We start from the raw sequence: 15,101 nt of genomic DNA on the forward strand, positions 1-15,101 counted from the left end.
AAAGGGTATCAACATGAAAATTTGTAGGTAGATAGATATCATTGGATAGAACTGCAATGCTTAAAGAACCTTAACAAAGCCTTGTCTAATTTTAAAGTTATTGCCCATTGTTCATTTTTTACACTTTGAATTTTACCCGGGACATAACTCTGAAACTATAAGAGATGTCATCAGGAAACTTTCTAGATAGGTAGATCACATAGAATAGAAGTGCAGTGTAAAAAAAAACATAACTCCGCCATGCCTGATTTTGGAGTTTTTGCCTTTTGTACATTTTTTATTCTTTCCTGTGTCCAAAACCTTCTCGGGGAGCATCACCCGGTTCAACCGGTTCTTGTTTCTACTTTCTCCAGGTAACCAGCATCTAACATGCTCTAAAACCAGTACTTAAACGAACATGCTCTTAAACCAGTACTTAAACGTTATAAGATTCGTGTTTGTCCTTTATAAAAAAAATAAAAATGTATTGTTTCTGAGCCATAATGTGCCTTTAATAATTGATAATTTCCGGGAAAAAAACCCAAAAAGGTTCACCCTGGTAGACTAACATACATCTTGATACCTCAAAATCATGTTACTTGTTACTTCAGAGGTCAAACGACGAACATCATGGACAATTTGCTACAACGTATGTCAAACTATGCCGACAATCTAGAGGCACTCGCAGCTGAAAGAACAAAGGCGTATCTAGATGAAAAACAGAAAGTAGAGGAACTTTTACATCGACTCTTACCACCGTGTGTATAACCTTCCACCATTTTTTCATACGGCTATATATTACCAAATACAGAATGTTTAAATTTCATATTATATTTGTAAGGGCAAAGTTTCTCAAAACATACCTATAGATATCTATGGTAGGGAAAACTAAAGAGTAATATATATAAATTGGGCATGATTTTAATTTATAAAAGTCCCTATTATCATAGTGTCTTCGATTTAATGATAAGTAATTACATATTCTATGACAAGTATCCCAGCAAAATCAAAGTTGGATCAAATTGAATACATGCCACGACGTCGAAATCGTAAATACAACGTTGAAATATGTTGTATTTGCGACTTGGAATCAACAAGTTGGAATTACGTCGGTAGGATGTCAAATTTCAGTAGAATCTCACAGAGTAGTCTTGATTGAGTAATCTCCTATGTTCGAATTTACAAACCCTGTAAGTGGTATATTTCAATTTTATTTTTAATAGATCCGATTGATTAATTGATTACCATTAATTGCTGCTTCGTCTATGGATTGTTGTAGTAAAACTGAATATTTTCTTTTATTTCAGATCGGTTGCTAGGCAACTTCAATCTGGACAACCTGTATCACCAGAAACGTTTGATTGTGTCACAATTTATTTCTCTGATATTGTAGGATTCACTACAATTTGTAGCAAAAGCTCGCCAATTGAGGTATTCACACGTTTTCAGTTAATAAACTGCACATAAACAAAGTCAAAGCTTAACTATGTAAAGTTGTATCTTATGAAATATCTTTTTTTAAGTATATCAACAGCTAAATTATATTGTTGTCATAATTCAAACCAATTCAAACCGATTTCTAAAAACAATTGTAACATAACATTGTCTCTTTCTTCTAACACGCATTAACATTGTACGTTCACAGAAATTTTTTTTAGAAACAAAATACGAATTTGCTGTTCTAAGTAGAGTTTCAACTATTCGACAGTATTTCGTGCTTTCGCCAATCGCCTTTTTGGCAATTTCTTGCATATTTGTTGTTTGTTTTTTTTCAAATGAGAACAATATTTATTTCAGTAGAAATGTAGATTTATACACTTATTTAGCAGCGTGATAACTGTACTTTTATTGATGATATGAATAGAATAAATCACAGTGCCTCTACACTGATGTTTTCAAAAGAAAATTAAACCTTGATAACTTAAAATTAGAATTTTTACATAGATCTGTCAGCTCATTCAGTCTGGGCACTTTAATCAGAAAGTAATGGAAACGTTGCAATGCTTTACAAGTTTGGATCATTTTTTTCACAATTATAATAGTTATTCTGGAAAAACGGAGTAAACGAATGGAATAATTCTCCATACTTAAATTTAATGAAATAACCATCAAGTGTAAAGATATTGAAAACCGTTCTAGTGGCCATACATGTATAAGAGTAAAACTTCCAATCGTGATAATAATTATTAAGATGCTTTTACATTTACTGATGATAGATATTCTTGTTTTTTATGGATATATCACCTATTTTTTCCCAACATAACTTTAAAATTTATATGTTTATTTATTAAAGGTTGTAGATCTTCTGAATGACCTGTACACCGCTTTTGATAATGAAATAGACAGATTTAGAGTATATAAGGTAAGTTCAAACAATGAACCTTCTGAATGACCTCTACATCGCCTTTGGTACTGAAATAGACGAATTGGGAGCAAATAAGAAGTGTTCAATGAAATAACTTCAATGGTGGTGCCTTTGATATAAAATTAGATAAATTAAGAGTATAGAAGGACCATTTAAATAAAAAAGATAATTTTAGTGTACAAAGGGTAGATTCAGTTATTGTAATCTCAATCCAAAAGTCGAGGTTTAATGACGGTAGTTTACACGCTCTTGATTATGAAATATATAAATTTAGAGTATACTGAGTATGCTCAAATTTGGCAATCTCGAGCAAACAAGTCGACCCGGCATCATTTTGTTATTCTGTTATCATTTTAGTTTGGGGCATCAAGCAATTGAGCACGTAGTTCTGAATTAAAACCATATTCTGTATAACAAATGAATAAAATATTTAATGTTATCGATAAATTAATAGTTTTTTTAACATCATAAAATTCTAAATGAAATATTTTTCATAAAAGTGGCAAAATGTAAACAAAGTACTATTTTGACTTCCATGCAAAATACTATTTCAATATGACAGTGCTTGTTGCCAAACAGCAGCAGAAGTTGAAATTGTTCAAGTATTAATTGGCCTATGATTAACTTTTTGAAATCTATGTCAGGTACACCAAAAATAAAAAGCTTTTGAAAAAAAAAGAAAAAAAAAGAAGAATTTCTGAGGCATAGTGGGCATTTAAACATTTATAAGCGCGAACACTAACACCATTTTTGTTTTACTAGCCCAAATTACAAAAATATATCTATCTTGATCACAAATAGATACATTCAACAACAAAAAGATAGATAAATACATAATTTTTCATTGAACATTTTGGTCATTTTGCAGGTAGAGACTATCGGAGATGCTTACATGTGTGTTTCCGGTTTACCAGAAAGAATTGGAACGTATCACGTGACCGAGATATGCAACATGTCGTTAGTTATCTTAAACACCGTAAAACACTTTACAATCAGGCACATGCCAATGCAAAAACTAGAAGTTAGAATTGGGGTACATTCAGGTATTTAATATGATAATTTTCTAAATATTACCCAATAAGATTCCTTCTATCACCAATGCATGTAAAGAGTACATACTCAGTAGATATACAAATATTTTTGCGCGGTATTTTATAATAAAACTAGATTTGATTTTATATAATTACAACTGGATTCTAGTATCTAGTTGATTGTTCTGGTAACATATTTTGTATTTGAAAGAGACTTATACTAGCATCCATGTTATTATTTGTATAAACTGTAAATTATCCTAAAATCTGAAAATCCCTTTCATAAAGGAATTTTAGGAATGAATTTGCAGCTGACTATCTATGTTTTTTTACTATTTATTTGTTTAGGACCAGTCGTAGCAGGGGTGGTTGGTCTGACAATGCCGAGATATTGTTTGTTTGGGGACACTGTGAATACCGCATCTCGCATGGAATCTACGTCAGAAGGTAGCTATGTTTTCTAGAAAGCACTCCAGTCACCTCATTGATTTACACCATTCCAGAATAATGTACATTATAATGCATTTGCCAGAGTCATTTAATGTTGCATAAGTAGATGTTAACAAAAAAGTATACAAAATATAATCAAATACTACAATAACCATGCAATAACAATAACATCATTTTATTAGTCCCCTACCGGTTTACCGGAGGGGACTTTAGGTTTACCCTCCGTCCGTCTGTCCGTCCGTCTGTCCGTCCGCACTCACAGGAGAGTAATTATGTGGCTAGAGGGACAATAGGTAACTGTTCTTTCTCTTTGATGTCATTCATTCCGTAATGCTTTTATGTGGCTATTTTCTTTTGTGTGGCTAAAAAGAACAATAGAGAGAACAATAGAGTAGCCACATAATTACTGTCCTGTGAGAACTGTCCGTCTGTCTGTCAGTCCGTCAGTCCGTCCGTCCGTCCACAAAACTGGATCCCGCGATAACTTGAAAAGTACTGAAAATATTTTTATGAAACTTGGTATATGGATAGATGGTAGTATGGAGATTATGCACGTCCTTTTCTTTTCTTCCTATGTTGAAAATTCTGGTTGCTATGGCAAGAAATAGACTGAAAATATGGCAAATTTTACACATAAACTGGATCCAGTGATAACGCAAAAAGTACTGGAAATATTTTTATGAAATTTGACATATGGGTAGATGGCAGTCTTGAAATTATGCACGTCTTTTTCTTTTCTTCCTATGTTGCAAATTCAGGTTGCTATGGCAACACATAGACTGAAAATATGGCAAATTTTACACATAAACTGAATCCAGTGATAACTCAAAAAGTACTGGAAATATTTTTTATTAAACTTGACATATGGGTAAATAGCAGTCTTGAGATTATGCATGTCTTATCTGTTCTTCCTATTTTGAAAAAATATCAGTTGCCTTGGCAACAAATAGGCTTAAAGCATGGCAAATATAACAATATTTGTGATTAGTCAAAAAGAGCTGAAAATTTTTATGAAATTGCATATTTAATTCAAGAGTTATTTCCTCTTTAAGAATTTTGCTTTTAAAATGTTATATTTTGGTAACAGGGATGTTTCAAATATTAACTTTAGAGTGTCCTTCAGTCCGTCTGTCTGTCTGTTCATAAAAACTGTTTCCTGTGATCACTTTTAAAGAACTTTTCCAACAAATTTACTTAAAATAGAGAAAAATTGAAACATTAGTGAATGGCCAATGGCCCTTCAGAATGTTGATGGGGTTCTAACCAATAGGGGACTTATGGATTGCTTGCAATACTATGATAATTGCTTGTTTTATTTATTTTGTATAAGAAGGCCACCGGTCTATTATACATATGCAATACCAGTAATGTACACTGTTCTAGAGAATTGCACCAAAGTATTTTATAGAAGTAAAACTTTTACATAGTGAAAATAGCATAATTCATATACTATTGTATGAATAAATGTATAAATAAATGCATAAATAAATGTATAAATGCCTTAAATACATTGAAATCAAATTTCAAACTAATTGTTAAGTCATATGTTTTCCATTTAGACATAAAAGCAGAAAAAATCTTTACATTTAATAGCATTAACGTAAGAAGTGAAAACATCAGTTTGAAATACGAACAAAGCGTCACAATTAACAATATGTTTGAAATGTAAACAATTTTAATTTCTAAGTTTTAAAACATATTTCTTATTATACTTAATCAAACCACGGTATAAATACGAATACATCATTATATATTTCTCTTCCACTAGCTGAACCTTGTCTGCCTTTTTCTTTTAACGTTTGACAATAATTAATGCATTCAACAAGGTAATTATATTTCCAAAGTAAACTATTTTATTCAAATAATCATTGTCTTATTTCCAAAGTAAACTAATCTATTCAAATAATCATGTTAACTAATTTATTAAAAAAATCATTGGCTTTTTTCTGAAGTAAACTAATTAATTCAAATAATCATTTTCTTATCTCTCAATTGCAGCATCTAGAATACAACTATCCAGTGTCTCAAAAAGATTGTTAGAGGAATTCCCAACATACAACATAAAGGAACGAGGAGAAATCGAAATTAAGGTAAGGGAGATAATTGATGTAAAGAGAAAATATTACAGAAAGGGCCGAGAGCTTGTATTTTTAAATCAACTATTATTTGAATTGTTATAGTGTAATTAGTGTAATAAGAATGTGTTGCACATGCTGTCATGTCTTAACCCATTACCAGATATATACGCCTTTCTACGCCTTTTTCACCCCCCCCCCCTTTTAGTCGCCTCAAATGGTGAAAAAATGCCTTATTTAAGCCCCCAACACTTGTTTTTGTTTGAGAAATGTTGTTTAAAAAAGTGACCACTTTTTCGGCGCGGCCCCCCAGCCAAAAGATACATCAGGGGGTTGCCAGAAGGGGGATGTGCCCCTTTCTGTTTGGGGGGTTTGGCAGTCCCCCTCATCGCCAAGAAATTTTGGACTTTTGAGAGGCTAAAAATGACCCCAGATCGATCATAAGGTAACGTGTTATCAACGCTGAAAAGCATTTGACTCTATCTCAATCCATTGAGAAGTTGCAGCACTTTGAAATCAATTTTGATGGAAAAAATCAACACAAAATAGTGATTTTTGGCAATTTTGAGATGTCCCCTCGTTGCCATGGTGGCTAGTAATTTAAGCCTGAGCATGTTGTTACAAAGGCAATGGTCCAGTCAACATTTGCGCCAAGTTTGATTAGCATTGAAGCAGTTTTTATAGTTTTATAGCAATTTGAACTTGTAATGGGAGCCTTTTCAATGAAAACAGCCATTTTTCACAAAATGCTCATGGGGTAATGGGTTAATATTGAAAGAAATGAGTCAAAGACAGAAACGGCCGGGTTGCATTTGTATTACAAATATCATGATGCTGTGATGTTACGAAAAAAAAATTACCACTGACCATAAATGTCGAAAATTTAACTAAGTCAGTAAACAGGAAGTGGATGAGCAACAGACCTGAAATAATATCCCAAGGTATGGAACTACATGTCAATGCTGTATGCTAAATATCAAGAGGCTGTGATAGGTTGTTGTTGAGAAAACTGTTACGAAAATTTCCTACCATTGACCATTAATGTCGAAAATTTAACTAAGTCGATTAACAGGAAATGGATGAGCAACAGACCTGAAATCGAATCCCACATTATGGGACCTTGTGTTAATGATGTATGCAAAATATCAAATAGCTGTGATTAGTAGTATCTGAGAAAACTGTTAAGAAAATTTCCTACCATTGACCATTCATGTCAAAAATTTAACTAAGTCGATTAACAGAAAAAGGATGAGCAATAGACCTGAAATAGAATCCCACATTATGGGACCCTGTGTTAATGATGTATGCAAAATATCAAAAGGCTGTGATTAGTAGTATCTCAGAAAACTGTTAAGAAAATTTCCTACCATTGACCATTCATGTCAAAAATTTAACTAAGTCGATTAACAGGAAAAGGATGAGCAATAGACCTGAAATAGAATCCCACATTATGGGGCCCTGTGTTAATGATGTATGCAAAATATCAAAAGGCTGTGATTAGTAGTATCTCAGAAAACTGTTAAGAAAGTTTCCTACCATTGACCATTCATGTCAAAAATTTAACTAAGTCGATAAACAGGAGGTGGATGAGTGACAGACCTGAAATCGAATCCCACAGTATGGGACCACGTGTCAATGCTGTATGCCAAATATCAAGAGGCTGTGATAAGTAGTTGCTGAGAAAACTGTTAAGAAAATTTCCTACCATTGACCATTCATGTCAAAAATGTAACTAAGTCGATTAACAGAAAAAGGATGAGCAATAGACCTGAAATAGAATCCCACATTATGGGACCCTGTGTTAATGATGTATGCAAAATATCAAAAGGCTGTGATTAGTATGTATCTGAGAAAACCGTTAAGAAAATTTCCTACCATTGACCATTCATGTCAAAAATTTAACTAAGTCGATTAACAGGAAAAGGATGAGCAATAGACCTGAAATAGAATCCCACATTATGGGACCCTGTGTTAATGATGTATGCAAAATATCAAAAGGCTGTGATTAGTAGTATCTCAGAAAACTGTTAAGAAAGTTTCCTACCATTGACCATTCATGTCAAAAATTTAACTAAGTCGATAAACAGTAGGTGGATGAGTGACAGACCTGAAATCGAATCCCACAGTATGGGACCACGTGTCAATGCTGTATGCCAAATATCAAGAGGCTGTGATAAGTAGTTGCTGAGAAAACTGTTACGAAAATTTCCTACTATAGACCATTAATGTCGAAAATTTAACTTATTCGATTAACAGGAAGTGAATAAGCTACAGACCTGAAATCGAATCCCACGGTATGGGACCCTGTGTCAATGCTGTATGCTAAATATCAAGAGGCTGTGATTAGTAGTTACTGAGAAAACTGTTACGAAAATTTCCGACCATTCACCATTAATGTCGAAAATTTAACTCAGTCGATATACAGGAAGTGGATGAGTGATAGACCTGAAATCGAATCCCACAGTATGGGGCCACCTGTCAATGCTGTATGCCAAATATCAAGAGGCTGTGATGAGTAGTTGCTAAGAAAACTGTTACGAAAATTTCCTATCATTGGCCATTAATGTCGAAAATTTAACTCAGTCGATTAACAGGAAGTGGGTGAGTGACTGATCTGAAATCGAATTCCACAGTATGGGACCACGTGTCAATGCTGTATGCCAAATATCAAGAGGCTGTGATAAGTAGTTTCTGAGAAAACTGTTACGAAAGTTTTTCCGCGCCCGCCCGCCGCCCGCCCGCCCACCGCCAATCATTCACCATACTATAACCCGGGTTTGCACAACTGCAACCGGCCAACAAGAATAACATAAAAATGATATAATGAAGTGTATTACATGTGATCCCTTTAAAGAAATAATGATAATCTGAGAAACAAGTTGTGAAATGTATGACTTATAAAGCTTTGGCGTAAAATCAGATTTTGATTGACAGACATACATCATATTACAAACATTGATTCTATAGAATAAGATAATCTTTTATAAAGGTAAAGAGAGAGAAAATATTCCTCAAAACGTGTATGTATGCTGTTTCCATTCATTGGCTCAAGCAATGTTACTTTTAAGGCGTAGAACCAACCTTTCTTTGTACTGTAAGCACTTTACTTCGTCACATTTAAATTAAGAAACATTGAATTAAAGGGAAAATAAAATTTTGAATGGAGTAGATTACTTTCTTGTTTACTATAGTTTAAAACATTTGGGTCACGTGGGTAAATGTTGCCAACGTAATATTTAAAAAAAATGGCTTGATAAACATGTTTTTTGTTTTTTTTTTATTTCAGGGTAAAGGTCAAATGACGACATATTGGTTAGAGGGTTGCGACAGGAAAGAGAGCGTTATTGCTCCTGGAGGAGTCATGTATTAAACAATTACATATCCGGATAAACCATGGCCACAAACGTGCTATATCAAACCATATTAACTTATCTCAAAAGTTTAATAATAAAATGATGTATATTCTTTACGGAAGATTTTTCTTTTAATGGGCATTGTTTTGTTGTTTGGAGTTATAATATTCAAGTAGACTTTACAAAATAGTGATTAAAACACAAACAAGTGTAAATACTCTACAACTCCAAAAATGACTAGACATGTTACTGAGCATGCGCAATATGCATGTATTTATCATCTTCGACAAATGAGAGTGTATCATTTTCGTTCTTGACTATCTATTTGTTGATTTTTGATTATTTGTTACAAGAATTTGGGTGGCCCTTTTTTAGTTTACTCGCATTTCAATTGCTTCTTTTGTTTAAACGAATCGCTTATTAATTTATCTTTGTCAGTCCTTTAGAATACTACCACCACTTAATTTATTTTTTAAATATTATTCTAATTTGTTGATTTTGACGGTGCAAATTTAGTATTCTGAATTTGTTTTCTTTACGAGTTTGTATAACAAAGTAGGAAAGCTCTTGCCATTGGTGACGAGTTTGATGTCTTATGTTATAAAGGTAATTTTGGCATCAAACTGGACACATACTAGGAAAATTACAGAACAATGTATACCCAAAAGAGAGTACCAAAAAGTAACTGTCAGTTTCACTGTTTATATGGAAAAATAAAACTTATAAGCAGCGTTTTCTGGCCGTTTATTTATCTTTTTTTCATTTTTACAATTTGAATAGCAGGATATCATGCTAGAACATAAAATACAAAGAATAAAACTAAGAATCAAATACTTTTTCCCCATTGTTGTTATAAATTAAGACAAAAAATAAAAAAACAACGTTAAGTTAACCCAGCTAGGTTACGGAACGTAGGTGTCTACTCAAGTGCCCGTTCCAAAAACAATTAAAATTGAACACTTGCCTATCTATGTATGTTTAATATAGTCACAATAAAGTCCGACAAAATGCAATATAGATTATTTAAATAGTTTATGTGAATTGGTTTTCATTTTAAAGGACCATTATGCCCCAGATATGCTTTTATTTTTATTTCACGAAAGCTTGTTTTTTATCTTAGGGTTCTGTTATAGTTTCCAAACATTTATTTATAGGCCAATTACTTGAACCATCTTTTGGTTCTATTGCTTTTTGGAAATTCGTACAGTTACAGTAATTTAGTATTTTGTATGGAAGTTATATTAACTGTGTTTACATTTTGCTACTTTTATGACAAATGCTTTTTCATTCAGTACTGTTTTTTTACAATAGGGGTGAGCATCTAACTTACTCTAACAACACTATTTTAACGTTGAAAAACTCTTATTTGCCTGTTCTAAAGATGGAAAAAAATATTATTTTCTGAGGCATAATGTGCCTTTCATTAGTAAGATACATTATACGTTTAACAATAAATCTCAACATATCTTGTGCAATGTACTGGTAATACTGTGATATTGTTTGCTATTTTTGTAATGTGTAATTTGTTATATATTATTGTTAATGAAAAATGAAATCATTACGTAACATAACGACCAAACAGGGTAAGTATTCGTCTGTTTTTATTTAAAAAAAGCTCACTAACGGGCCGGTATACTGATTTTTCTTTTATCATATACGGTTTAAAGATATACTATGCTCAATATTAATTTTGGTTTTGATAATTACTACACAGTCTCTTTGTAAAATAAAATAAACATGTTTTGACTTCATAGAAAGTAGATATATTATGTTTAAAATTAAACACACTTTACGTGGTCACCATATGAATACCTAATGTCATTAAGAAAACTTGCTTTTTTTAAAGAAAAGATCAAAGTTACTTGACCCTTAAAAGGAAACGCGGCTTCCCGTACAGTTTATTCATTCTTTTATTCAATTTAGACATAATCAATTAGAATTTCATGGATTTCAATAAATTTATGTGATTAAAATATTTTACTCAATGATTAGCATAAAAATATGATTTCAGTGAAAAGAGAACGAAAAACATATTTTACTTTAAATAAATAAAAATGATCAAGAAATGTAACTGGCAGAATAATCGCCTTTTTTAACTTTATACTTAATCGACGATGCAAGGGGCAAGTATACTTTACGGAGGCATTGGAATCGTTATAATGAAGTGCTGCTATTATATCCTGTTTATTTAAAGAATAAAATTAAAGAATTTAGAATGGTCAGAACTAAGACATAACAATGCTCAAATTCTTTAACTTCTTTTTTACACTGACCTCTAGTTATATATTTTTCCCTTTAAAGATGCAAAACCTTTATTTTTCACATGTTTTTTATGTTTTATTTATATATATCTTTTTTGTTTATATTGTACTTGTTGACCTTGAAAAAAAACCCATTTGATTGATTTTCGTTGCTTTTAAGTGACGTTTGCTACGTGTTTATTTCATTTCAATGTTCACTTGATAATATTTTTACTTTTTTAATACATTTTGATAATTTTCATGAAAGTAAGCATGAATCTGGAGACATGCTTTATATTTTTTACTCAAAATTTGCATACTATTTCTCATTGCAAAGCATTAAAATATTCTTGATATTTTTGAAAAGCATTTTAAGAATCAGTCACATTTTGAAGTAGTGACTCATATTTCATTTTATTTTGGTATAGGTCATACACCAATATAAGTATAAATGTTTTGTTATCTTCCTTTTTTACAGTCACATGTTTTTTGGGGGGTATTTGTTTTTCATAGAGTATTTTTAAATCAAAATGGCGGACATTATTTATAAAAATTCGTTTCTTTTTCATGGTTTGGTGCTCATTTACATTTGCTTTAACGTTATTTGATCGTTATACAGACTGTACTTGATTTTGTTTGTACATTTATTGTTATTTATTTTGTATAGAATAAATTTCTTAAATTGGTTTGCCTTTTTTCTTTTTTTCCATTCCGTCTTTCCTATTTTAAACATTTAAAAACTTTTCATCTTAAATGAATTGAAACTAAAATGAGATTTTGCCAACTTATTTACCGTCCTTATCAGACAAAACACGGGTACATGGGTATTGAAATAACTTAAAGAATCAATGGAAAATTTCAGTCTATAAATTTTTAAAGTAATAAATGAAAGTTCCGACTGCTGTATTCGAGGTCATTTATTCCATTTGACTACTATGTTGTATTTATGTTTGGCTTATTTTACACTCATCATCCACCGTACTGAACCATATTGGCGAGCCGGAACTCCTTTTTCTTTTGTCGCTGAACAAAGAGTTTTTATCCTTCACTGAAATATTTCTGCTCACGATTAAATGTATTATCCGTGTATCTGTTAAATAGAAAATAAGGTTTGTAGACTTAAAAATAGATTGAAAAAACTTGAATTCATAACGGAGTAAATTATTCTGTCGCTTATGCTTTGCTGTTTTCGGTACCCTCAGTGCTTTGATCTAATGTCTTGAAGTAATTACTCCTCCAATTATTTCCAAATAAGAACAGCAACTTCAGTTTTATTGAAAGAGAAATACTACAAGAGTTATCTTAATTTATCTGACTAATAGCTATATTGATTACAAGTAGTAATTTCTATTGGAGCATATCCAAAACTGTTTTAGTAACAACCTATATGTATATACTAACATCAAAGTAAATGATGCTTTGATACAAAAACGTGACAAGTTTATGACTTTAACCTCTTTTGCTAAATGACAAGTCGATCATTGAGTTATTTTTAAATTACGAGAACAAACAATTTTTTTCATCATTTATTTTTAGAAAAAAAAGAGTTTTTCAACAACAACATTTATTTCAAGTAATATTTGTTACCAGTCGGGCAGGTAAACATTTAGTAGAGAAGTAAAATAACAAGTTTTGAAAGATTTGCAGCTATAAATTGGTATATTTGTCTGTTTGTTGACTATACTTTAGACTAAGAATTATATCTCGGCTATAACGAATTGATATAATTTAAAATTTAAATATTTTAGTTTACCGATTCTTTGCCGTATGTACATGTACTTCATATTTACTCTATATATATTCAATTTGTGAAAAAAATGACTTCATTATTTGTACTGGTGGCATATAGGTCCAATTGGACGGGTGATTTTTCTTGTCATTGTGTGTCATTTTATTGTTATACGTATACTAGTACTCATTTACATGTCATAATTATAAATAATATCTTATGTTATACCAAAGTGCCATAAGAATGGTCTATGTTAATTTCAGTTAAAGCATTTTTAACTTTACGCATGCAAGAACCTTTAATATGTTCTGAGGGAAATTATCATTCCATTTTTAACATAATTCATGTTCGTAGAATAAGATATTTTCGATATATAATAATATATGAAATCAACGTGAAATCCCATTAAAAACTGATATGGCATTTTGCACAATTCTAAAAAAAACGCATTATTTTACAATGTGGAAATAAGCAGATCGCACACCAATTAATACCAAGAATGAATCATGTGTAAAACAAGACATGACATTTTGAGCAGTGAAAAATGGTTTATTTATTTATTTAACTATTAAATACTGTAAGTATAGTCAAATAGATTTTAGATTTTATTCAAGTAAATTCCAGAAGGTCATAGACCCATGAGGACAATATATTTACAAGTAATCGACATATTAACATAAATGAATACATGCATAAAGAAATCAGCAGTTAAGTACATGATAAATATTTAACATTATTATCTGCTTCAATATATCCGAAGTAAATGTTAGCATACAAATATTTTATTTCTATATAAAGCAATGCCAACATTAATTATAAATTTTTTCTTAATACAATAACATGTGATAATTTTATATAATTCACTAGCACAAATAGAATAGTAGCAAAATGTGTGATCGTCGTATCTAAATATAATTTCGGTAACTGCTACCAGATGAGCTTTGTCAAAATATAATATTAAGGAAGCCTCTATAAAATCAATCCGTAGATCATAGTTACCTCTATCTTGACGTTCGAAAGTATCAAGATAAAGTGTGAAAGATCCATAGAAAACATATTACAAAGTATACTCAATATCAAAAAATTTTAAAATGATTTTTATGTGAAGGAAAATGAAGTCTTTGTTACAAAAACGAAACACAAGACTTCTGATAGCAAATATGATGATCGTTAAAATACAAAAACGGTTTGATAGTTAATTAATAAACCTTTGTATGTGAGATTCAAATAATAACAATGATTAATGCATGATACAATTCATGTCTGAATATTAAAAAGTATGCTTGTTCTTATTTCGAAAGCTTTATTAACAAAAATACTCAGATTTCTTATTATTTTCAAGTTCTTCAGAATTAAATAGTTCTGTTTTTTTTAACATATTTGGACGTCTCCAATAATAACAAGATATATACTTCTTTCGTATGAGATTATACATTTCACATTCTAAAACAAAATGATATTCATCTTCTATGACATTGCATTATAACATATTCTTTCATTCAAAGGAGTGCATGTAGGTTTCGTCCATCTTCCCATTTCTATATTCAATCTATGAGACGATACCCTTAATTTTGGAAATACATATGCGATACTTTCTAATGTTAATTAAGCTTAAGTATGGCTGTAGTTGAAAAATTTGAAATGCACCTATAAAAAATAGCTCTACTAGAATTTTGAAAGTCTACTATCCAATTCTGTAAAAATTGATCTTTAATTCTTTGCTGCACTAGATTAAAAAATACGTTTGTGTTTTTCCAACAAGTTTGAAAAAGCCATGCATCATAAAAACCAAGATTACTAAGTAAATTTCTTACAAGAGAACACCAGTTTTTGTGATTAGGATTATTGTCTATATCTTCTTTTAAAACATAAGGTACAC

The 15,101-nt window shown here is 31.1% G+C and overlaps 1 protein-coding gene across 1 annotated transcript in view; it reads left to right on the plus strand.

The window, feature by feature from the left end:
- LOC132728441 (atrial natriuretic peptide receptor 1-like) overlaps positions 1-9,270 on the plus strand; it is a 48,957-nt gene extending 39,687 nt beyond the window's left edge. Inside the window, exons 16-22 of the mRNA XM_060714083.1 lie at positions 591-737; positions 1,287-1,410; positions 2,273-2,341; positions 3,213-3,387; positions 3,724-3,822; positions 5,824-5,915; positions 9,187-9,270. Coding sequence (XP_060570066.1) covers positions 591-737; positions 1,287-1,410; positions 2,273-2,341; positions 3,213-3,387; positions 3,724-3,822; positions 5,824-5,915; positions 9,187-9,270 — 790 coding nt within the window. The remainder of the gene's footprint in view (positions 1-590; positions 738-1,286; positions 1,411-2,272; positions 2,342-3,212; positions 3,388-3,723; positions 3,823-5,823; positions 5,916-9,186) is intronic.
- The last annotated feature ends 5,831 nt before the right edge of the window (positions 9,271-15,101 follow it).

Source organism: Ruditapes philippinarum, unplaced genomic scaffold, assembly GCF_026571515.1.
Source record: "Ruditapes philippinarum isolate M1 unplaced genomic scaffold, ASM2657151v2 ctg4745_1_1_1_1, whole genome shotgun sequence".
In the NCBI taxonomy this organism is placed as follows: domain Eukaryota; kingdom Metazoa; phylum Mollusca; class Bivalvia; order Venerida; family Veneridae; genus Ruditapes; species Ruditapes philippinarum.